Raw genomic sequence first — 26056 nt, forward strand, 5'->3', positions numbered from 1 at the left:
AAAAAAAATAAAAAAGGCCTGAAAGTGAAGCTGCCTTTATATGTCCATCCCATAAACATACCCATCCCGCAGACACGGCGCGCAGAACTCACGGAGGAGACGGAGCATGGACTTCTCATGACCTCAGCTCGGTTTACGACGCCCCGGTCTGCACGGGTCCTTTCCGCGGAGAGCCCGTGTCTGCGATGCTCTCGGGACTCACAAGCGGGGTTACAGCATCCCTTCCTCAGACAGCCCTCCCTGGGCAGCCTGGGGTACAGATCTGAGGAGCCGTCTGGAAGGCAGGGACCTCTGGATTCTGACCCCGACTTTCCACCCGCGGCCCCTCCAGGGTGGCGACGTGCTATTTTTGTGATTAGCAAATGGAGGTTAGCAACAGCAACCCGTTTTTGCAGGTGAGTTGTTTCCGGCGCATTTCAAAGTCTGTGCTGGGGCGCAATCTCAGCTGGCCTCCAAGTTCGACTGCACGGAGGCGGGACGGTGAGGCGCCTGGAGCCGGCCTCCCAGAGTTCAAATCCCAGCTCCCCACTTAGCGTCAATGACCTTGAGGAGGTGATGTGGCCCTTTTGTGCTTTGGTCTCCTCGTTTGTCAAGCAGAGGGAAATGACACCTACTTTATGGGGCTGTCCTACAAGTTAAATAAGTTACATACGAAGCATTTAGAATCGTGTCCTGTACTTAGTATCATGTACGTATTTGCTATGATTACTATGAGTTCAATGGCGACCTGATTCAAGCCCTCCACATGGCCTCTACGCCTTCCCGGTACATTTCCCGCCACGTCCCCTGAATTCCTTGTCTCATGCTACACCCCCCCCCCCCCCACTTCTGATCTTGTTTGTGCAGTTGCTGGAGCCTAAATTCACCCCCGCGTGCCGGACCTGACCCTATGCCTCCCCATCCAAACTCCCCAAAAGCCACCTCCGCAGTTTCACAGCAGTGCCAGCTCCCGGGGTCTGAATCCAGGCCTCCCGCCTCTGGTCTGTGAAAACCTCCCTCACAGGGTTTCACGTAAGCTAACGCAACACCTGGCGCTCCATGTCTCCCTCCTGTTCAACCGAAGGGGATGGTTCCAGGCACATGCTGCAGAGCAGGACTGCCTGGGTTTCCATCTCACCAGGCCGCTGGCTGGGGGACCTTGGGTGCTGGGGGAACTTGGGCATTGGGGGACCTTGGGCGCTGGGAAACTTGGGCATTGGGGGACCTTGGGCACTGGGGGACCTTGGGCGAGGCACTAATTTCTCTAGGCCTCGGTTTTCCCATCTAGAAATTAAGGCTCAAAAGACCTATACGCGGAAAACTACAGGACACTGAAAAAAGAGATAGAGGAAGACGTAAACAGATCCATGAACATACCATGTTCATGGATTGGTAGAATCAACATCATTAAAATGTCCATAATACCCAAAGCAATCTATAGATTCAATGCACTCCCCATTAAAATACCAACGGCATATTTCACAGACCTAGAAAGAACTCTCCAAAAATTCATCTGGAATAAAAAAAGACCCCAAATAGCCACAGCAATCTCGAGAAAGAAGAATAAAGTAGGAGGGATCTCAATACCAGATTTTAAGCTGTATTACAAAGCCACTATTCTCAAAACAGCCTGGTACTGGCACAAGAACAGACATATAGATCGATGGAACAGAATAGAGAATCCAGATATCGACCCAAACCACTATGCTCAATTAATATTTGACAAAGGAGGCATGAACATACAATGGAGTCAAGACAGTCTCTTCAATAAATGGTGTTGGGAAAATTGGACAGATACATGCAAAAAAATGAAGCTAGATCACCAACTTACACCATACACAAAAATAAACTCAAAATGGATACAGGACTTAAACATAAGACGGGAAACCATAAAAATACTAGAGGAATCCACAGGCAGCAAAATCTCAGACATATGCCGAAAGAACTTCTTCACTGATACTGCCCCTAGGGCAATGGAAGCTAAAGAGAAAATTAACAAATGGGACTACATAAAAATAAAAATCTTTTTTACAGCAAAAGAAACTATCAACAAAACAACAAGAAATCCCACTGTTTGGGAGAACATATTTGCCAATGATATCAACGATAAGGGTTTAATCTCTAACATTTACAGGGAACTCATGCAGCTTAACAAAAAGAAGATAACCCAATCAAAAAATGGGCAACTGACCTAAATAGACACTTTTTGAAAGAAGACAGAAGGAAGGCCAAGAGACATATGAAAACCTGCTCAAAGTCACTAATCATCAAAGAGATGCAAATCAAAACAATGCGGTACCATCTCACACCTGTCAGAATGGCTATCATCAACAAATCAACAAACGACAAGTGTTGGCGAGGATGCGGAGAAAAAGGAACCCTCGTGCACTGCTGGTGGGAATGCAGATTGGTGCAGCCACTGTGGAGAACAGTATGGAGTTTCCTCAAAAAACTGAAAATGGAACTCCCATTTGACCCAGTAACCCCACTCCTAGGAATATATCCTAAGAAACTGGGAACACCAATAAGAAAGGATATATCACCCCTATGTTCATAGCAGCACAATTCACCATAGCCAAGATTTGGAAACAGCCTAGGTGCCCGTCAGCAGATGACTGGATCAGAAAACTATGGTACATCTACACAATGGAATACTATGCTGCCATAAAAAAGAAGGAATTCTTACCATTTGCAGCAACCTGGATAGAATTGGAGAACATTATGTTAAGTGAAATAAGCCAGCCAATGAAAGAAAAATACCACATGATCTCACTCATTTATGGATAATAAAGAACATTATAAACTTGAACAAAAAGATAGATACAGAGGCAGTAAAGCATAAAACAGTCTGTCAAATTACAGCAGGAAGGTTAGGGAGAGGTGGGGGAGATAAGAGATCAACCGAAGGACTTGTATGCATGCATATAAGCATAACCAATGGACGCAAAACTCTGGGGGGTGAGGGCACGTATGGGAGTGGGGGGGCGGGCAATGGTAAGATATGTACACATATAATACCTTAATAAAAAAATGGAAAAAAATAGAACTTAAGGCTCACCACAGTTTCTGTGGCTCACGGGACTGTTGAAAGAAGCTAAAAAGTTAGTAGAGGGAAACCCCTTTGAATAATGCTGGTGCATATACAAGTGCAGACACATGTATGTTAGATATTATTGTTACATTGTTCTCCCCTCATCCTTACTAGCATTTCCTCGAGTGTCTAACACAGTGCCTTATGGGAAGAAGATGTTCAAAGGACATTCATTCAACTGAACCGAGGTCACACTGACAAAACCCTGGCTGTCCTGTTACCTTCCCGAAAGTAACCTAACTCCGTCATTCGGAAGAGTGACACATGTCTTTACCCACGCGGACTGGGCCGGGAGAATGTACACGGCGCACTTACCGCCCCTTCCATCTTCCGCCACATCTCCTCCAGCCGAGCCATGGGCTCGCACCACCAGTCGGTGCACTTCCGGGGTCGACTGCCTTGGAACCAAAACTGTCTCAGCCACTCGAACTCGACCTGCGGACGGCAAAGACCAGGGGGCGGTTACAAGGCCCTTGTGACGGACGGTCAAGGACAAGGGCTCCGTCGCTCCGTCCTCCTGCAGGAACTTCACAGCAGAGGAGGAGGAAGGGTGGGAGGAGCCAGCCTGCCCAGTGCCCAGTGCGATGTGCGGCCTCTGGAGCGTCTCTGCAAAGCCAGGGCAGGGTGGTCTCCATGCTCAGGGGGACGGCCCGGCCCGGCCCAGGCTGGGGAGGGATTTGCAATCACATCCGCCGGTCGGACGTGAGACAGCTGTAAGTCAATCAACTACAAATACTGAGATTCTTGAATGTGCAGCTGCCTGCACTCCGTGTGACGGGGGAGATATCATCAAAGTATGCTTTTATTCGATATCTTTCTTAGAGATTAGCACGAAGCCCAAAATACAGACACGTATGCGGAGATATCCATTTGAAATTTCTCCGATTTAAAACAAACAAAGAAATGCCCGGCTGGTGTGGCTCAGTGGTTGAGCATTGACCCAGGAACCAAGAGGACACCGGTTTGATTCCCGGGTCATGGCACATGTCTGGGTTGTGGGCTCCATCCCCAGTAGGGGGCGTGCGGGTAGGAGGCAGCCAATCGATGATGTTTTTCTCTCATTGATGTTTCTGTCTCTGTCTCTCTTTCTTCCTCTCTCTCTCTAAAAAAAAAAAAAAAAAATCAATAAAAAATATTTTAAATAAATAAGTAAAAAATAAAATAAACAAAGAGGTTAGCTGTGGGCCAGGAGGAGCTGGTTGTAAATGCTATCCCATATCACCACACAACTAAACAGCGTAAAGTTAACTACAAAGGCTCGCAGAAATCAGCCCCACGGAGCCACGCAAATGGTCACTTTCAGCATAGGGCAAATGACAACAGGTACAAAGAGCGGCAAAAACACTAACAATATTCTTTCCTTCCTATGACCCTCTACGGCAAATAATGACCACGTAGGTTTGCGGTGAGGAGTAAGTGGGTTAATAACGCATGACCTACAACATGCCAGGCGCTTGCTAGATGCTGAGAATAGGACGTGAACAGGGCACAAGGCCTAGGACTTCAAGACCGCACAGTCATACTCCCTGAGCAGGAAAACGTCCAAGCTCCATGCCCACTCGTGCCCACACCTCTCTCATGAAGCCGGCCACTTACTCCCAACAGAGCTCTACCCGTGCGTGGAAGTAGTGCCCGTGAGATACAATCTTGGTGGGCATCAGAGCCACTGGCACGCACTTTATCCCACTCCATAATCTGACCTTTTCGTTTCAGTGTTGTGGAGAGAAAAATACTACAGGATTGTAATCAAATGCCACCCTCACCAGTTCCCCCACTGCCAAGAGAAATTGCTGGCTCCTTTCTTAAAATTAATTAAGGAGGCCAAAAAAAATTAAATAAATAAATTCTAGCTTCTTGATTCAGAGTTTGAGTTAGAAAACAATATATTTTTTATAAATGCTGGATCCCACTCCCTACTACCCAACCCCTAAACTCTGGGAATGAGAAAGGAGAGCTGTGGGGTGGACACAAACCAAAGGGTGAGGACCCAGAATAGAACGGAAGCCTTCTTAGGTCAGGGCTAAAACAAATCAGCCTAACCCTACTGACGGACAGATAAAGTTCTGGCCGTGCCTGGAGGAGGGTCTCCATCCGGTCCCCAGAGTCTGGTCCCTCTGAGGGGGAAGGGGGGCTCACAGCTACCTGAATAGAAATCAGAGACAAGCCAGCAGGAGGGGCGCTGCTGACAGTGGCCAAGGACCCTCCCGGGGGATGCTGATCCCCAAGCATGTGAGCAGCAGGGCGGCCCTCTCAGAATTCGTGATGCTTATACACCATCTCCCAGGTTCCCATCATCCACTTAAAGGAAACTCACTCGAATGCCCACAGGGATCAGAAGGCATGCTGACAACCTAAGGGCCCTGTGGGATCTTGAAAAGACCCCTGAGCCATCACAGGAAAATGGAAACATGCTCACAATGGTGTGACACAAAAGCCCATCTCTATACCCTTCTTAACTAACCCATCCCTGCCTCTCCGCAGAACAGCCAAAAAAGAGAAGACCTGGGGTGGGGGGTGAGGGCCGGCTGGAGGGGGTTAATGGAGGGGAAAGGTGGACATATGTAATACTTCCAGCAAAAAAGAATTATTTTTTAAAAAGAGATCAATCCAGGTGAACTTTTGTCCTAAAACGTCTAGGAGAAGTCTGAAGGGGAGGAAGAAACAGAATCCACCCACCACCTGCACCGACTTGGTCACGGGGCACTTGGCCATAAAGAGAGCGAGGCTTAGGAGATTCTGAAATCCTATTTTGGACTCTCGCAAGTGAGCAAATGGCGCCGGCTTTCTCTTCAGCCAAGTGAGTATGGGCTCTTGATTTGATCCCAGGTCAACTCAAGGAGTTCCTTCACGAGATGCGTGAACGTGGCCAGTGGGGTCGATAGCTCATTGCAATCGTGGAGGAAACCTCCGAGATGCTAAGGACCAATCTAAAAGAGCTGCCCTGTGAGGGCCCTTTCACCAGCTCTGATCAGAACAAGACAGAACGAAGGGTGTCACGGGCTAACACCTGCTCCTGGAGGAAACTGGCCAGGCAGAGGCTGCACTCCACATTTCCCGTTTCCAAGAAGGAAAACAAACTATTCAAGAACTCAGAGGAAGCCCGGCCAGTGTGGCTCAGTGGTTGAGCATCGACCTGTGAGTCAGGAGGTCATAGTTCGATTCCCAGTCAGGTCACATGCCTGGGTTGCAGGCTCGGTCCCTAGTAGGAGGCGTGCAGGAGGCAGCCAATCGATGATTCTCTCTCATCATTGATGTTTCTATCTCTCTCTCCCACTCTTCCTCTCTGAAACAAATAAAAATATATATTTTTAAAGAACACAGAGGAAAATCCTGCTTATAACAAAAATCTTTTCTAAACATGTTAAGTTGCAAAAAATATCTATCTTCTTGTGGATTTGGTTCCAATCCCAACGTTCCCACATTGCTTAGTTGGAAACCATCTAAGACAAGGAAAACAGGCCACCTCTGAGCCCGCACAGCCTGGAAGCCTGCCGCACCTCACACCGGGGACTCGGCCTGCTCATTAGTCCAGCAAAGGCATGTGGCCCTTAAGACAGGGCGAAGCAAACAACCAGGACCGGGGTAACTGCTATGGACTCCCATGCTTTCACAATAGGACCCGGCAGAGGCTGAGCCTGCGAGCGCTTAATCCCTGGCCAACTTGGACGGAGAAAGAAGTGTCTGACGGTGTGCCCGGACATATGGATTTGATTCCTAAGTAAGGAGATGACCTTGAGGAATGAAAGACGGGGGGTGGAGAAGACTGGAACGCACGCTATTTAGATTTAGGTTCTCTCCCTCCGTCCAATCGTGGGCTAGCCTCAGAGCAGCAAGGTCTCTGATCTATCGCTGCCCCACGTCGCTAACATATACAATGTCAAAAGCGGCCAGCCACTTTCTGAAGCAGATGCGCTCAGATGACAATATTCCAGGTAAACACTGTGATTTTATAGATTTCCCCCACCCCGTTGGGGATAACGAAACATCAGAGTCACAGACGAAGACCAGAAAAGACAGGGAAGAAAATAGCCCATATGCATGGGAACGAGGGCCAGTCCAACTCCTAAAATGGCAAGGTGTTTAGAGAAGGAAATAACTACCTTCCAGATAAAATTTTCTTCACTGCGAATGTGGAGAAAGACATAACTTTGCTCCCAAGTCTAATTCAGTGTGGTCACCGGGGCCTACAGTGCCAGCTATCAGCAACGCCTCTGGCAAGGACAGATGGGAGAGAAGTGGACACTGCCCAGGCACAATGAAGGAAAGAGAGTCAGTCCTGGGTTTGGCTTAGCTTAGGAGCAGCTCATGTTTCCCTGAAGGGCAGAGTTCCTTTGCCGTGGGGTCTGCAAATGATGGCAACGTTTCCCAAGCTTTGAGAAGGGAAGTCCCTGTCCTTCCTAGGGACCTTCAAACCTTCCGGGCACCATCTCTGGGACCGCATCTCCTGGAACTCACAGCCTCACTCCTGCGGCTCACATCCGACCAGTCCTGAACACTGTCTTTGCACTGGCTGTTCCCTCTTCCCTGACGCTGTTCCTCAGACATCCAGCAGGCTCACTCCCTCACCTCCTTCAAGTCTCTGCTCAGAGGACGTCTTCTCAGTGGAATGTTCTCTCCTTACCTCAATCTCTATCACCTTGCGCTGACTGGGTTTTTATAGCACTGATAAATACCTAACATACTGAGTAATTAACCAATGTGTTATCTTTATTATTTATTGTCACTTCCCTTTCTTTACCAATCTATCCTAAAGCACCCAGAAGAGTGCCTGGCACAGTTCGGTTATTATTTATTGGGGGGAAAATCAATATGAACATTCCTGTATTCCAAATTCTCCATCAAGCCTTCCAATTACACCGAAGAGAAGGTCTCAGACTGGTGATGATCTTCAATAATTTTCTACCACTTGGTAAACTCTTTTTTCCTTTTAATAGTTGGGTCGTTGTTGTTGTTGTTTTTTTTTCAGGTTTTTTTTTTTTTTTTTTTTTTTTTTAGGTTTAAATTACCCACCACAAAATTCACCCATTTCATGTGTAGAATTCAATGACTTTTAGAAAATGTATGAAGTTGTGCCCTAATTTCCCTTCTTAACATAAAGAATGCAGACTTTAGGCTCAGAGCCTTCTCCTGGCAAGACCAGCTGCTGGAATTTAATGGCACGGCTCTGTTTTCACCGGCCATGTTCTTCTGGTTCCTTTTTCTTTTGGCTAGTGATACCGGCTTTCCACTTCCAGTGGAAATGTAAAGCTTCCTTCTTAAAGACATGCATCTATGTAAAGATGAGTTGATTTAAAACTGTATTAAATAGATTAAAAAAATACACACACACACACATATCTATATCTATATTATCTATATATAGACATAGGTATAGATAGACATAAATATAGATATACACTGAGTGGCCAGATTATTATGATCTCTGAACACATAATAATCTGGCCACTCAGTGTGTGTACATATATTAGAGGCCCAGTGTATGAATCGTGCATGGGTGGGGTCCGGCCGGCCTACCTCCTGGTCAAACTCCTGGTGGACGGGACAATTTGCAATTAGCCTTTTATTATATATGATGATGATATACACTGAGTGGCCAGATTATTATGCATTCAGAGATAATAATCTGGCCACTCAGTGTATATTGTCCAAAGATGAAGAAAAAATTGAAAGGGTACTAATGAGAACAGTAAAGTTTGCAAAACTGACTCATGAGATCCAGACCTGTGGATCTCACAGACTTCAGAATTGGAACTAATGAACAGAGAGCAAGGCACTGACACAGCTCCTACGGTCCACCCTCAACTCCATCAGCTTTGTTGGGAAACTGTTCTTCCTGGGTCTCCTATGCGTCTGCTTTGTAGGCAAGGACCTGACTGTCCCTTGTTTCAGGCTCTCATTGCAAGGATGTTGGTGTAGACGTTTGTATGGGCTTGGAAGACATTGTTCCTCCCTCCGGAACAAAGGGCGGGTTTGCTAACAGACTGAGAGGATAAAGACAGAGTCTTGATCTGGAGCAAAGGTCAGGCATGCTCACTGCCTATTATAAAAGACTTGGGCTCCCTTAGCTCACTGCCTATTATAAAAGACTTGGGTTCTCTTAGCTCACTGCCTGCTATAAAAGACTCGGGTTCCCTCAGCTCACTGCCTATAATAAAAGACTCGGGTTCCCTTAGATCACTGCCTATTATAAAAGACTCCGGCTCCCTCAGCTCAGGTTCCTCTTCTATAATGCAATCTCTCCACGTGCACATGCTATCTGGCCCGCTTTGCACTGCCCTGTGGGAACAGAGGCTTGGAGGCCTGGCACAGAAATGCTGATACTCTGGCGACGGCTGCTGTTGTAAGTAATCAACTGCCCTTGTCTCTGGGAGTCGTGTGTCTTACACTCGCCTGAAACTATGGCAGCTTAACTTGTGAGTCTGCACGTAGGAAGGGATCTCAGACCCTTCACAGTTCTTTAAAGTCCTCACCTCATTGTGGATTTCTTCTCCTTGTTTCAAAACCGCAGGCTCCAAGGACTTCAGGGCGACACCCCCACTATCTGTCACATCGCCGACATTCTGCAGAGCCAGCTGGCAGCGCTGTAAGATATAATCCAGGGTCCCCGTCGAGCACTGTAGAGAGACCAAGAAATCCAAATTATGAGTAAATCCCAAATTTGCCATGTCTCTTCTTAGGACTGTTCACATGTACCCCCTTTCTGTACATTCACTTGTCACCCTCACAGCTCAGCCTATACTCCTTCACTTCATAATTACTACAGTGACCTTGGCCAGTGTGGCTCAGTTGGCTGGAGCACTGTCCAGTACACTGAAAGGTCATGGGTTCAACTCCCAGTCAGGGCACATATCCAGGTTGTGTGTTTGATCCCCAGTTAAGGTGCATATGACAGGCAACCAACCAATGTTTCTCTCTCACATTGATTCTTTTTTTTCTCTCTCTCTCTTCCCTTCCTCTCGCTCTAAAATCAATAAAAACATACCTTCAGGTGAGGATTTTTAAAAAAACTTTTAAGAAGAATTACTACATTGGCCTGCCCACTGGGCTCTGTGCTACCAGCTTGCCCTCACCTGGGCCACTCATCTTTCTTTTATTATGTAGGCCTCAAATCTCAAACTAAACAGTAGGCTCTCTCAGGCTAAGACCCTGTATGTATACATATATTTGTATGGGTCCTAGATGTAAAAGAAAGTTATTTAATAAGCAGTTATTGGATGAATAACTAATTAACCAAGAAGTCAAGGACACCGACTTTATCTCAAGTGCCCTGAACCTAACGTGAGAAAGAAAGGTAACCAGGGTGTAGGACTGGCTCAAACCTACACAAAACAGAGCAGCAAAGGCAGGAAAAAACTACAGCTATAAACACAGAGCAAGGAACTCGCTTCCCTTTTCTGCAATGGCAGTCCTCGGCAGAACAGATTCTTCAAGTAATGGGGACTCTGTGGCTGTTGCCCTCAAGACCCAAGACAAGACTTAGAACCTGGGTATCACAGGGGCATCGATAACTAGGCCATCCCTCTCCGGTCTGTGGGAGCAAAAGAGGTCATGTGGGCAAACTCCTGCTTTGAATGATGGCAGGGAGAGGAAGCCGATGGCCTGGGCATCATCTGTTTATATGACATGATTTCTTAGAAGGATGAACAGCAAGCTCTAAAGACCCCTTAGACCCAACGAGGGACATGCATCCCTAAAGTGGTTTTATTTTAATACTAGAGGCCCAGTGCACGAATTCGTGCAAGGTGGGGTCCCTCGGCCTGGCCGGCAACAGGGGCCAATTGGGACTGTCTTGCCCAGTCCTGATCAGGGCCAATTGGGCCTGCCTGCAGGGGTGGGGGGAAGGGGAGAACCGCAGGAGGTTGGCTGGCCATGAGAGGTTGGCTGTGGGAGCACACTGACCACCGGGGGCAAATCCTGCATTGAGCATCTGCCCCCTGGTGGTCAGTGCGCATCATAGCTACCAGCCAGTCGGCCAGTCATAACCGTCACTTAGGCTTTTATATATATAGATTTGTCATGTACACTGATTCCTTAGCAATATGTTCAAAGCTAACCTCCGGGCACAGAAATTCTTTGAATAGTTCCTGCCATTTTGTACAATGTGACGTGGAAACGCCTCGGAAAGAGAAAGTTTCTGTGTTTTAGAAGGAGGATCTCCGAGTGCAAGGGCACAAGGAAGGAAGCTCCAAACTGCTATCGAGAAAAAACAAAACATGGAGCTGAACTCATCAACCTGTTCAGAACTGGACGAACTACTGTCTTCCCCTGATGTCCTAGATCTCTGTTTCTACTAATGGGAAATGTCATCCCCAAATCACCCATACCAGACACCCAGAGTCATCCAAGAGCTAGGCACATGGAAAGCATCCAATAAAGAGTTCATCCATTCATTTGTTCGTCTGTTTGTTCATTCATTCCTCCATCCATTCCCTCTTACATTGCTTCCGCCACTTTAGTTGGCCAGTTGCCAAGTCTGACACGGTGTCTCCCACATCAGTCACGGGAATGTCTCCCTTTTCCCTGCTGCTACTACCTTAGTTCAGATCCTAACAGGTTGAACTGATGTCTCTATCACATTTATTTTCCTAAAGATGTCTCCAATATGTCACCACCAACATACTCAATATCCCAACCAACCAACTTAAGCACAATCACCCAATCTGACATTCCAGCTCTTTCACACGCTGGTCTCATTCAGGAGCCAGCCTCAACTGCTAACACTGCCTTTAGGGCATCATGGTATCCAGTTCAAGCACAGCCACTCAATACTCCCAGGTACCTCCACCCTGCCCCAGTCACGAATCCTCGCCCAGTAGCTGTTCTCAACTGTCCTAAGATCCCCTCATTCCTACATGTCACCTCACGCACGAAGCTCATGCTGGGTGCTATGCTCCGTTCTGCACTCTACCCACTCTCACACGGTAAGCAGCTTGAGGACACCAAACCTGTCAACCATTCCTCTTCACAGCATTATTGACAATAGCCAAGCAACCTGAGTGTCAAATATTTAGGAGAATGAGTGAACGGAAGGAAGAGAATAGGAAGATAGGAGAAAATGGAGAGATTGCTTGAAGGGCATGCTGGCATCTTAGTTGAAATAGATACTCACACCCTCCCTGCCACACAGCAACATGGCCAGTCCCCCCGAAACGCTGCTTGATTACCAAAGACATGGCACTGCCTGTAGGGTCTCAGGAATGAAAAGATCTTTTAAATATATATTTACAATTTCAGAGAGGAAGGGAGAGGGAGAGAGAGAGAGACATCAATGATGAGAGAGATTCATGGATTGGCTGCCTCCTGCATGCCCCCTACTGGGGATCAAGCCCACAACCCGGGCATGTGCCCTGACCCAGAACTGGATCGTGACCTCCTGGTTCACAGGTCAATGCTCAACCACTGAGCCACATGGCCTGGGCTGAAAAGGTCTTGTATTCCCTGCCACTTTGTTGTATCCCTCCCCCCCACTACCTCCCCCTTCCCCCGTTCTCACACTTTGGTATAATAAAGAGGTCAACTTCCCATCCTTTTCAGGACTCCTCCTCTGCTCTCTGGACCCCTTCCTAACAAAGCACACAGCACCCCGGGTGATGACTAAAGGTTTTCCTCATCTCTTCAGTTTCCGTACCCAACTAGTCCGGTCATCACACACACACAAACCCATCCCACTTCCTTCTGGCCATCTCCTGCCCTTGACCTTGACAGGCACAAACGCCTCCTCCAACTAGCAACACCTGCCAAAGGCACTTACCTTCGCCAAGAAATATAACCCCAAAGAAGCAAAATATACTTATCCCACGCCGTGACCCACTCTCTAAAACTATCCAACACAACTCAACGCTAAAAAAGCAAGTAAACAGAGACTGCAGTCGAGGTAGATGGAAGCAATTTTCCTATCAAACGCTCTTCCAAAGTTCTATGATAAATTGCTCATTCGACCACTTCTGCCACATCCAATTAAGTCTGAATCACATTTCTATTTACACTTACCTCTGCCACTCGGTGGGTGGAACTAAACCGAGGTGGTAAGCCAGCCAAAACGCAGTGCTGGTGGGTGGCATTGAGGTCATCTGCAGGAAAAATACCAAAAATTAAAAACAAAACCACACACACTTATTAGTCACTATATACTGCTTAACCCAAATACACAGTAAACAGTAAATCCACCATGCAAACAACGACATTACTTTGTATTCTTTAAACCATTCTTTATAAATAAAATGGCCAACAAAACGATGACATTTTTAAGAGTGAGACGGGCTGTTATTAATAATTGTCCCGGGACAACAGGTGTACACCAGGACTGTCCCTAACAACCGGGATGTCTGGTTTCCTTCCTTCCTTGTAGTCTTATGGTACCCATTCCCCACCAGGGGAAATGCATGGACTGAACTTCATCCTTTCTCATGACAGATCTAATTCTACCCGCGATTTTAGAAGAAGCAGAAATTCTTTCAGGCCATTTGGGGTCGAGTAACTTTCATCTGAAAAATCTGCCTCTTTCTCTTCCCAATCAAAGCATCAAGTTTACCCTAACAATTTTCCAGGCAACAAACCAACCAGCTCAGCATGTTGCAAAGCTCTGGCTCTCAGAGCAGAACTCAAGCCTATGGACTCAGAACCCAAGGATGGAGTAGGTGGTGAGTTCATCAGTGGAAGAATGTGCCTGAAACCACAGGCAGCGGGGGTAAAAAAAACAAAAACAATCGCCAAGTAGTTGTGTATTTTAAGGAATGATGCCACATGTCAGGCTAAACCTGTACCAGCTCCACACAGGAGGGCACTTCCGGTATTACAAAGGAGAGACGTGAATAGCACTGTCCCCAGCAACACGGGAGTTCCATATAGAGAAGAGACACTTCTTACCTGGACACATTACACGTCAGCTAAGGTAAAGGCTGCTGGAGATCCACCTCACAGCTTAACAGCAAGCCTTAAAACATCGGCTCACACTATTTAAAAGAGTTTAATGAAATCAGACACCCAGCAATTAAAATTTGCAATGTCCAGTATCCATGTAAAATTTGCAATGCCCAGTATCCACTCAAAAATTAACGTAAGAGAGAAATGAAAGTCATATGATATATAACATGTAAGATAGATACAACTTTCTCTCATATAGGTATCTTTAATATATAAATAAAACAAAGCTTTTGAAAAGGAAAAATATCGTTTCTGAAATAAAATAACACATTGAATGAGATTTACAACACTTTAGACACTACAGAAGAAAATATCGTGAACTGGAATACACAGAAATAGAAACTACCCCAAATGAAGCATACAGAGAAAAGAGCCGATAAAAAAGGAAGGAAGGAAGGAAGGAAGGAAGGAAGGAAGGAAGGAAGGAAGGAAGGAAGGAAGGAAGGAAGGAAGGACATCCACAATCTATAAGACAATATGAAGCAGTTTAACATACAGTAAACTTGAGTTTTAGGGGATGGATGACAGAAAGAGAATTTTCTTTGCAAAAATGATGGCCAAAGAAAACAGTAAGAACAAAGAACAAGGGCAACAAATTTAAAAACATTAACAAATAAGGTAGATATGAACCCAACTATAGCAACAATGACATTAAACATCAATGCTCTAAACATAGCAGTTAAAAGTCAGGGATTGCCAGACGGGATGAAAAAACAAGAGCCAACTCTATGTTGGCAATAAGAAACTCACTTTAAATATAAAGACACGGATAGATTAAAAGTAAAGGGCTCAAAAAGCAGGTCCTACTAACATTACTTAAAACAAAGTTGAAGCCCTGGCTGGGTAGTTCAGTTGTTTAGAGTGTCACCCCGATACACCAAGGTTGCTGGTTCAATCCCCAATCAGAGCACATACAAGAATCAACCAATAAATATATAAATAAGTGGAACTACAAATCGATGTTTCTCTCTCTCTTTCTCCTCCCTCCCTCTCCCTCTTTCTCTTCTCCCCTTTTTCTTTCTCTAAAATCAATAAATAAAAAGACCAGGATCCACAGACATCGTAAGAGGAAAAATCACCTCAATGAACAGATGTGTAAAGTGCTTTTGCTCCACTGCAGGGCAAGTGACTGGCGCAGGCCACGTGGCAAACACAACATTCGAAGTAATAATACTCGGAGGCTTGTAACTTTATTTAAATCCTTGGCGACTCTCTAATCAAAAAACTCTCCGTTGCTACCCACTGTCTCTAATCCTTTGTGACTTTCAGAAACAACTCTGTAATTTTCACTTATGGCCTTCTAATTTATGTAACTCTAAGTCTCTAAAAGTCGCTCAAGCTTCATGGATTGTTACTTCTCAAGGGATATACTAAAGACATTCCTAACTTTAAAAGATGACTCCTCATAATTTTTAGAAAGAAAACATGAAAAAAGATGTCTGTTTGCCAGAGCTACTTAAGTCTGTCTGCCTGTATCTCAGAATATGGCTACAAATTGGCTGACTCTGTTCTCAAGTGGAATCAGAGCTTGTAGAATGGATTCGACTAAACAAATAGACAAGAAGCTCTCGGTTTGCTGATGAACGCTGCGTGCTCTATTGGTGGGTGAAGAGAGCTCCGGACGGTCACTGTAGCGTGACAACTCAGCTCACATATACAAGACCACAGATGCACCTGGCAGGCGTGCCTCAGTGGTTGAGCGTCGACCTATGAACCAGAGATCATGGTTTGATTCCCGGTCAGGGCACATGCCTGGGTTGCGGGCTCGATCCCCGGGGAGGGGGGGCAGGAGGCAGCCAATCAATGATTCTCTCTCATCACTGATGTTTCTCTCTCTCTCTCTCTCCCTCTCTCTTCCTCTCTGAAATCAATAAAAATATATTTTAAAAAAAGAAAGAAATAATCATGCGTGCAAAGAGAGGTGTACACAGATGTTCGCCGGAGCCTTATGCATGACATCAAAACACTGGGAATGAGTTAAATGGGCAAAAGTCGGGGATTCCTATGTAGGCCACTTTCAAATAACCCAGTTTTCAAGGAATTCCTGAATAAGGAAAAATAGTCAAGACATAAGAATATTGAAGAAAAAACAAGATACAAAATATTATATAAAAGAAATAAACATATATTACCACGTATAGAAAGAAACACTAGAAGAGTTAGACTAAAAAGTTATGACTGATAGGATCTCTGGGTGGTGATATGATGATATATTTTTATTATCCACTAGAGGCCCAGCGCCCGATTAAATCGTGCGTGTGTAAGGTCCCCCAGGCCTAGCCTGCCATCAGGGCCATGTCCACCGCCCCACAACGCCTCACACACTCTGTGGATGCTGCTGGCACCCCAAGAAGCTCCCAGCTCGTGCCCTTCCCCCACGCTCCACCTCCCCCCACCGAGGCCAGCTGCATGCACCCCCGCCTCACCCCCCACAGCGAGAGCACCTTCGCTCGCCACCTGGGGACCCGCACTGCACTCCTCGCCCCCACCCACCGCCCACCTTGCTGCGCCCTCTTTGCCATGCACCCCGCGCCCCCCCCCCCCCCGCCCCAGCCCCGTGTGAGCCCCACCTCGCCACACAAGCCGCGAGTCCTGGCCTGCGAGAGGTGCTCCATGCACCTCCTGGTGACCCGTTGTTTGTTCGTGACGCCTTACTGCGTCACAACCACAGGCCTTTTATGCTATAGGTTTTACCCTTTCCTACAGTCTGTAAACTCTCTACAAAGACTTACACACCATAGTTCATCAATTCCAAGGTACACATTTTTCTTCCTAGTTTATGTCTCTGAAATTGGAGACATCTTAAAATTCATGGCGTCTTTAACTGGATGACACATATCACTACTTTTGTATTTAGCAAGGAAAAACGGAACAGTAAGTATCATTATTTTTGAAGGATCCAATGGAAAATGTTCAATGAAGAGAGACTCCGAAAAGAGGTGCTCATTGCCCAAATAAAAACCATGGCACCCAGCCATCGCTGAGGGCCGGAGAAGCTCCCATTAGATTTGTGTATCTCTCCTCAAATACATGTTCCCAGGGGAGTGCAAACTCTCTTACAAAAACAAGTACAGAGGTGACGATGGCCTCAGGGTACATAGCTCGCCCTCTTGAGTGTGTGTGTTTTTTAATTAACTTTCTTGGAATGCTTAGTTTGTTGTTGGGTTGTGGAGAGAATAGATTCTTGAGGTTAATCATTCATTTCTGCTTTCTAAATATGGGAAAAGAACGTTAATCCCATTTGGCTGCAAAGCTTCCCAAGAGACAGGTGGGCAGAGGGGCGGGGCGATGGAGACCGGAGAAGGGGTGAGGTCACGCTGCCAGGCGACCCGAATGGGGTCGTTTTATTCTTTTCCCCGTTTGTATGAGACTCATCACCTCTACTCACTCTCCCAATGAAGGTGATGAGTGAAACAGAAGCAGCCACGGAAGCCTCTAAGACCTGATCCTTCGCACACCTTTTGACTTCCCTCTTTTTTAAAAAGGTGATGTTTTACTGATTTCAGAGAGGAAGGGAGAGGGAGAGAGAGATAGAAACATCAACGATGGGAGAGAATCACTGATCGGCTGCCTCCCGCACGCCCCACACTGGGGATCGAGCCCACAGCCTGAGCATAAGCCCTGACTGGGAATGGAACCGTGACCTCCTGGTTGATAGGTCGACCCTCAACCACTGAGCCACACAGGCCTGGCTTGGCTTCCCTCTTTATTCACTCCTATCGCCCACCTCATTTCCCCTTGGCCATAGAGGAAGATGGCTATGGTTCCTGACTAATGCCCAGGGAGGAAGAAAGGATGTTCTGTCCCGATACGTGGTAAGTTCCCGATATGTGCACGAGGCACTCAGCGCTGTGGGCAGTACAAGAACATATATAACATGGTAGCGGCTCCCTAAAAGCTCACCGCCAGCAGGTCAGATGTGACTTCTGTCTCAATCACTACAGTCCAGAGGGAACTTATGAATCCCGCACTGACTGGTTGGTGCCCCTGCCACGCTGGGCATTAAGGTGTGTGTTTTTGTTTTGTGTTTTGTTGTTGTTGTTTTTTTTTTTAGAGTAAAACTGCTCTAGATTTTCTCTTTTTTTTTTTTAACATATTTTATTGATTTTTTACAGAGAGGAAGGGAAAGAGATAGAGAATTAGAAACATCGATGAGAGAGAAACATCGATCAGCTGCCTCCTGCACAACCCCTACTGGGGATGTGCCTGCAACCAAGGTACATGCCCTTGACCGGAATTGAACCGGGGACCTTTCAGTACGCAGGCCGACACTCTATCCACTGAGCCAAACCGGTTAGGGATGGGCATTAAGTTTTTTTAATGTCACCTCTCAGTAGGTGAGATATACTACACCTAGATGAAGGGAAAAGCATGACAGGGTGGAGGGAACAGCGTGAACAAAGATAAGGAAAAAAGTCTGTGCCAGGACCAATTACAGGGAAAGAATTTTAGGGCAAAGCCCCTACAGTAAATTGACCAAGGATTATCATTTATATCCTTTTAAGCATTTTAAAATGTTTGTTGAGCCTAGAAGAATTATTCCACAGGAAGAGGTTGCTGAATCATCCATCATGAGCTCTATAATCAGACCTTGAAATATGCTACAGCAAGCATGTCAAACTCGCGGCCCGAAGGAGGCATGCGGCCCGCCAACCACGGGTTTGACATGCTTGTGCTACAGGGACTGACTGATTTAGGAAAGTCAAACGCGTTCCTGGTTTAGTCTTGGGCTCAAGCCTTCCGTGAGGGTCCATTTTTTTACGGGCTTCATTCATGGTCATTCTTCCACTGTCTTTATGGCAAAGAATAAATATGGGATAGGCAGTCAAATTAAAAGCCTGAAAAATTATTTCCCACTGCTCATGCTTTTAGGAGTCAGACAGGTAGAGAGCCCAAGACAGCATATTAAGGCTTCCGGCCAAAGAAAAAAAAATTCCACCCACCCAACCCAGATGCAGAATGATCATACATACAGCCAGGCGGAGTGAAACATGCGAGAACGAAAGCATCACACGATTCCCAGGAGCACATCCTCCTCGGCTTCAAAGAAACCCACACGTTTTTGTTACCTTTGGTGGTTCTCTCACAAAAGGTTTGGAAGAGAATGTACTGACTGATCCACACATGGTGTCCATTTGGGAAATTCTGTGATGTCCCATGGGTATCTGGCCTAGACAGGAAGAAGCTAAAGCACTGGTCACTGAGGGAACAGAGGACCATGGAAGATGCTAGAAGGTATCTCTGGAGAAATCCAGATATTAGGTGAATCAGGCCATCTGTTCTGGGGAAGGACTTCAAAATATTTCCAGCCAGGAGCTTTCCAAAACAGAGTAAATATTTGCTTTTGCCTGGATGGTCAAGACGTACTGCCATGAAATTTTAAAAAATAAAATAAAATTTTAAAATAAAGCTAATCCTTGCTTCATTCGTTCACTCGTTCACTCAATAATTACTTATTAAAGCACCTACCACGTTCAAAGTACTGTGTGAGGGTGCTGGGGAGGTTATAAATGTTTAGGAATATGAAATATAGTTCAGTGGAAGGAAGCTTTGGTCTCAGCAAAACCTAGATCCAAACACGAGCTTGACTAGGTCTGTTGCTTTGAACAAGTCTTTTCACCTCTCTAAGCCTCCGTTTCCTTTTTTCAAAAGCGCTCTCTTGACATGTGATTCACACACCAAACAACCCCTCACTGAAAGCCCACTGCATGCACTCCCTGAGCTGTGGAGGGTGTTCGCAGGGTTGTGCAGCCGTCACACGCACTCATTTTGGAGCGTCTTCATACCCCAATAGATGGATGTACACGATAGCAGTCCCTCCCCATCAACTTCCTTTCTGGGGGGACAAATGGGGATCAGAGGGCGGGGAGTACCTAGCTGATAGGCCTGTTATGAAAAATAAATAAAATACATTCAAGCATCCAGCTTGGCCCTCGACAGGGACTCATCACATGTCATTCAAGTCAAGGCCAAATCTCATAGAAAGAAGCAAAAAGACTGGCTACGCTAAGGAAGTGTAAGAGGGGGCAAGTCCTTCCCAGCACCCAGGAATGCACTCCGGTTCCTCTCCTCGAAGAATACCCCACAAGCCACGGCCTCCCTCTAACGCTCCTGAATACGGAAAAATCAGGCATGGCGTCCAAAAGCCCACTTTTTGGCCCGGCCGGCGTGGCTCAGTGGTTGAGGGTCAACCTACGAACCAGGAGGTCACAGTTCGATTCCTGGTCAGGACACAGGCCCAGGTTGTGGGCCCGATCCCCAGTGCGGGGCGTGCAGGAGGCAGCCGATCCATGATTCTCTCATCATTGACGTTTCTCTCTCCCTCTCCCTCCCTTCCTCTCTGAAATATATATGTATGTTTTGTTGGTTTTTTTTAACCCACTCTTGAAAATGTCAGCATTTGGGGGCACAGTTTAGAGAGAGTTTCCGGAGGAGAGGGACACACTCAAGAGGTGAGGACCCGTGGGGAGTCTATCCTGCCGCATCCCCACTTTTCCAGGGAAACAAAGGTGGCGGCGCTCATTTGGCTGCGGAGCACTTTCCCCGGAAATGGCAATTCCTGGAGCCCGCCGCCCGCCGCCCGCCGCCCACCGCCCGCCGCCCGCCGCCCGCCGCCCACCGCCCGCCGCCCGCGCCCGCGTTATAACTTACTGCTGCTTCTGTCTTATTCCGCCGCCTCGGCAGAAAGCAGAACGTGGCATCTACGTTTCACAACCCGTGAGAGGCAATAAAGTACAATTATGTAGAATTTATGATTAGGCCGTAAATTATAGGCGCTTTTTACTTCGGCTGGCAGGCCAGAGCTTGGGGGAGGAAGGGAACGGGGTCAGAGGGAAAGAAGAAAAGGCTTTTTCTGGGAATGCAATGTCTGAGGGGGCGGGAATGAGGACCGGGCTTAATGGGGTGGGTTTACTGAGATGCCACCAGCTCCAAGGGGAAGCCCCAGAGGGGCTGCTGTTCCTCCTGCTAACGGGGCTGCGGACCCCCACCAGTGTGCTCCTGGTGACCCCAAAACAGAGCACGGTGTACTTTCAGGCCATAGCACAGCGAAGGGTCCCACAGCTCCAGGTCCTGCTGCTCCAAGCCAGGGAGGTTTGAGACAGGCAACCCCTGGCCGGCTCTATGAGTAACTCGGCCTCAAGCAAGGTGAGGCCGCGGTTCCTGCAGAGCCCGGATCAACAACGGCCACTGCTACCTCTTCTCACCATCAACTCATAAGGGTTCCCTTGCCCTGGCCCGGCCAGCCTGGCTCAGTGGTTGAGCGTCGACCTATGAACCAGGAGGTCACGGTTCGATTCCCGGTCAGGGCACATGCCCAGGTTGTGGGCTCCATCCCCAGTGGGGGTCATGCAAGAGGCAGCCGATCCATGATTCTCTCTCATCACTGATGTTTCTGTCTCTCTACCTCTCCCTTCCTCTCTGAAGTCAATAAAAATATTTTTTTTAAAAAAAGATTTACCTTTCTCATGGTTCCTATGAAAATATACACGTGGAATAGTGAGGCGCGAAGCAGGCTGGGAACACAAGGTTCGACACCTGCTGGCCTCCTTGGTTCTCCAAGAACCTCCGCCCAGGTCCCAGGACCCCCCAGTCCCCACATGCAAATCGGAGTTTGCAGAGCACTGCCCCGTACATGGCGTCCGGCCTCACTATAAGCCTGGCAGCGAGGACCCGGCACCAGTGTGCCAGGGGAGACGGAGACTCCAAGAGGTGCTCACAGTGAGGACCCCAAAGAGGGCGCAGGGAGTCGGGGACCTGCCCACCAACAGAACATCCCCCGGCCTCTGCACTATTTTACCCCAAATGGTGGGCGCGGCAAAGCAAAACCAAAAAAAGAAGGAGCACGCGTTTCAGTGGGTTTTGCCTTTTGCTCTTTTTTTTTTTTTTTTTTTTTTTTTTTTTGCAGAGGAATTTTTACTGGGCAACTGAAGCTTCGAAGTAGCCAATCGTTCCAGTATCAACAGGTATTTGAAAGTGAGATACAGTTGGATTTAAGGAAACACGAGAGACAGGATAGAACGGAGTCATGAATAGTGACAGGTACCAGTAGTAATAATAAATTAAGGCGGGTGGGGGGAGATTAGCTCCGACTGTTTGCCTAGCACTCACCTTTGTCCTAAAACATCCCAGCTCCACGCCCGGCTCCTGGTTAAGTAACTTAATTGGGTCGATGTCCCTTGAACTGTATAATCTGTCCCACACAAAAACAAACCCACAGTGTGTCTCCCAGCCGCTCTAAGCCCCTAAGTCCCGGGCTACATGCCGTCTATGGAAAACAGCTGTGGCCGAGTAAATCAGCCTGCTCTGACAAAGACCGGAGTCTATTTATCCCCCTCTTAAGTGTGTTTTGAAGTCCTGGTTGGAAAATTAGTGAAAATTGTAAATCTGTTTGCAAATCTGGTCATGTCTAACTCTGAGATTAGGGCAGAGATTCCGATTTCAAAGTGAAACCGTGACAACTCCAGTTAAGCGTGTCCTGGGGCACCACCGGCCGGGCCTCACTCACCCGCGCAGGCGCTGGATTTATTGCAGGCACCCGACGCGCGCCCCATCAGACACCCCCTGAGTATTTACTTGAGACAGCAGGGCTCGGCCCGCACTTCCTCTGCAGACCAATATATTATTATAAATTGAGCTAAACTGTTCCCTTTCATAGGGCTGTGGAGTTCAGATTTCAGCGCGGGGCTCAGGTCCCTGCGCAGAGCTCCTGGTAGCATATGGACTTGGGAAAGTGCGGAGAAGAGGGAGCAAGCGATCAGGATTGCGTTTTTGTTTGTTGCGGAGGTTTTGTTTAAGAGGAGATGGAGGAAAACTCTGTGTACAAATCCAATATGATATCTTAATAAGAAAATATGTTCTAGATGCAAACCTTGGGTACCTCGTGCTATGGTTCCCTGGGTCCGGAGAGGACCAGCTGCCCGCCCTATATCTGAAGCCAGGAGTTGGGACGTCAGGATTAGATATTATGTCTTGGCTTGAACTTCTGTAAAGTAACACTCACTTCTTCTATTCATTGCCTACAACAGCTCAAAGGACCCAATGTATATTTTTAAACGCATATGCATTATAACACATAGGTCAAAAGGACAATGGGATTAATTACTATTTTCATTATTAACCTGCTTCTCAGGCAAGAATAAAAAACACGTAACTTTTAAAAGAAATGGGAAAGAAAGAGGCAAATGGACCACTGGCATCGCCTTCTCTTGTTCCCCGCTCAAACAATTTAGTCCTAGGACCTCTGGGGCGTGGGCACCACGCTGGGGACGCGGGGGCGGAGGGCACCGAAGCCCAGAGCAGGGGTCAGCGCCCGGTTGGGGGAGGAGGGATGGCCCGGCCCGCGGAGGCAGAGCTCAAGTGGGACAGAATGACAATGTCCAGTCCATACTTCTTATTAGCTGTGTAACCACATCAACCTAACCTTAATTTTTTCTTCTGCCATATATCTACTTCTTAGGCTTACTGAGAGGACGGAAAGAATGACTGATTTGCTATCAGTCCCCTGTAAATGTGGTTGTTATTCACACACTGCTATCGTTCCAGACCGATGTACGTAGAGAAAAAAGACTAAAAAGGCATATACTGAAACAGGCATGGGCCTAATTTTTACAGTCTCCTTTCTTAGATCCGTGTTCAACAAGTGCAGGGATCAGCCCGGGAGAAGAATTTAAGAGGGAAAGGGACACCACATGAAGTACCAGGGAACCCCACTGTGAGGAAGCCATTCCCTCTGGAATGATCTCCCCATCCTACTGCTGACATCCGGGCGAGTCTCAGGGAGGAGCCGTTACACAGTGCACTCCCCTCTAACAGCTACTCACCTCCCTTTTCAAGACAGAAAAGGACTCAGACTCAGGATCCTCGGCAAAAAAAAAAAAAAAGAGAGACACAATACTGTTTTACTTTATAGATTCGTGAAACTTTTGAATTATGCCAAATGATATTGTCTTTGCATTTAAAATAGTAATATAAAACTTCCCACTAAAATAAATTCCTTCCAGTCAAAAAAAAAAAAAAGTGAGTTCATTTAGAGAGAAATAATATGTAAGTGGGAGTAAGGGAGAGCACAGATATGGCAAGAACCTCGGAGCTGGTGTGCGAATGACTGAAATCTGGGAAATATGGCCCAGAGAGCTATTGCAAAGTGTGAATTCCTAGAAGCTAGGACCAAGTTTTACCCGTCTGCAGTGTCTCCTCCGGAACCTTGGGCAGCATGCAGAACACAGTGGGCCCTCTGCAAGTTCTCCATTAACTGGGAACTAATTGGACCATAAATGCTAGGTTGGGGACATGCTGCTTCCTGACCCTGTCACCAGCACATGAGTAGAACCCCAGCAGGTAAGTGCGAGATAAACCCGGAATAAAAGCAGCTACGGCCAAGGAGAGAACAAACCCTGAGGAGCTGTAGGAGTCCATGGAAAACAAGCAGAATGCTCAAGAACAAAACACGACATGTAGAGCAGAGAGGCAAGAACAAAGCTCCCCACACTGCATGGCTCTGGTTCGCTTAACCACAGCTGAAATACTGCGTCCAGAAATGCTAGAGGACAAGTGCGGAGACAGGCGTGCTGTCAGGTCAGCTGCTCCTGGGAAGAAACCAAATTCAAAACTAGAGGAAAAAAAAACACCATGCTCACTAAGAACTTATCTAGACAGGGATATATACATATATATATATATATGAGCCTAATATGCAAATTGTCCCCTCAGGAGTTCGACCAGGAGTTCAATTGCTTGCTATGACATGCACTGACCACCAGGGGGCAGCGCGGAATGAAGGAAGGCCCCCGCCAGCAGCCGGCAGCTGGGGAAGGAAGGCCCCGATCAGCCCTGATCGCTGGCCAGGCCTAGGGACCCTACCTGTTCAGGAATTTTGTGCACCAGGCCTCTAGTCATTTTATAACTTCACAGTGGATTTATTTAGGTGATTTAGTGGCTCTGATAAAGACTCCTGAAAAGTGTTCAGAACATTTGTGGAACTCAATAACATTGAGAAGGAAAAGTAACTTTTAAAAATCAGCGGTATCTCAAAAAGAAACAAATAAACAAACTAGTTACATATAAAAGTTTCATTATCACTATAAAATATGTGAAAGGCAAAAGACACTTAAAATATGTGCCCGATGACATAAAACTTAGACAACAGAGCATCAATATGGCTCTATCCTCCTAATTACCGAGCATGAAGTAGCAGTCTCCTTGGTGAAGGGGTATCGCCAAGCCAGGTGTCTCTATGTCCCAGGAAATCTTGAAACCAACGTGCCAAGTGTCAGGATCTCTGCCTTCGAGTGGAGAGTCCTCCTCGCTTTCCTCTTCCGGGCCTGTCGAGAGACAAGGGGCGATCAGAAAGGAGAGGTTTCAACCATCTGAGGTTCTGGGTGCCATAACAGTTATCTCAGGAATAACTCAAGTTTGAATGAAAATATCTTCCTTTCATATCACATTTTTAAAAACACACATTCTTTAGGACGTTTTTAGCGTCATTTATTTTTTCATCAAGAAACATTATAACACGGTGAGGAAATAACCGCAGATATCAAGGGGAGAAAGGTTATTTTGTTAAATTCCCTGCAAATATGTGAGAAAAATCTAAATCAAATGGTTAGTTTTTAAGGGCGTATGAATAACCAAAGCCACCCCAGAAGAGATAGAAAAGCTAAACAACACACAGAAGATAAGAGAGGACTATCTCTCAGGAAAACACAGGTCTAGAGAATTACAAAGGAGAATGCTACCACACAATGAAAGCGTAATTTCAATACACTTTAAATTGTTTAAGAGCACAGACAGAGAAAAGTTTCCAAATTCTTTCTATGAGATAGAATAGTATCAAAACCCAAAAAGAAAACACACACAAACACACACACACACACACACACACACATCTAGTCTCACATCTGAAAATCAATGCAAAATTCCTATATATAACATAAGAAAACAGAATTCAAATCCAGCAGCACATTAGAAGAATAACAGTCCAGAACCAAGTAGTACTTACTGCAGGAATACAAGGATAGTTCAATATGCACAAACATATCTAAAATTAATCATGTTCATAAATGG

General features: G+C 46.6%; 1 protein-coding gene across 3 annotated transcripts in view; it reads right to left on the bottom strand.

Annotated features, from left to right (window-relative positions):
- Positions 1–26056, bottom strand: part of FTO (FTO alpha-ketoglutarate dependent dioxygenase) — a gene marked incomplete at its 5' end in the record, with an annotated part of 299032 nt that overhangs the window by 177717 nt on the left and 95259 nt on the right. For all 3 annotated transcript variants that reach the window (XM_079759889.1, XM_079759891.1, XM_079759890.1), the window contains 4 exons: positions 3386–3505; positions 9541–9684; positions 13061–13140; positions 25171–25314. In XM_079759889.1, the coding sequence (XP_079616015.1) occupies positions 3386–3505; positions 9541–9684; positions 13061–13140; positions 25171–25314 (488 nt within the window). The remainder of the gene's footprint in view (positions 1–3385; positions 3506–9540; positions 9685–13060; positions 13141–25170; positions 25315–26056) is intronic.

This window comes from Cnephaeus nilssonii (assembly GCF_951640355.1).
Source record: "Cnephaeus nilssonii genome assembly, chromosome: 20".
Taxonomy (NCBI): domain Eukaryota; kingdom Metazoa; phylum Chordata; class Mammalia; order Chiroptera; family Vespertilionidae; genus Cnephaeus; species Cnephaeus nilssonii.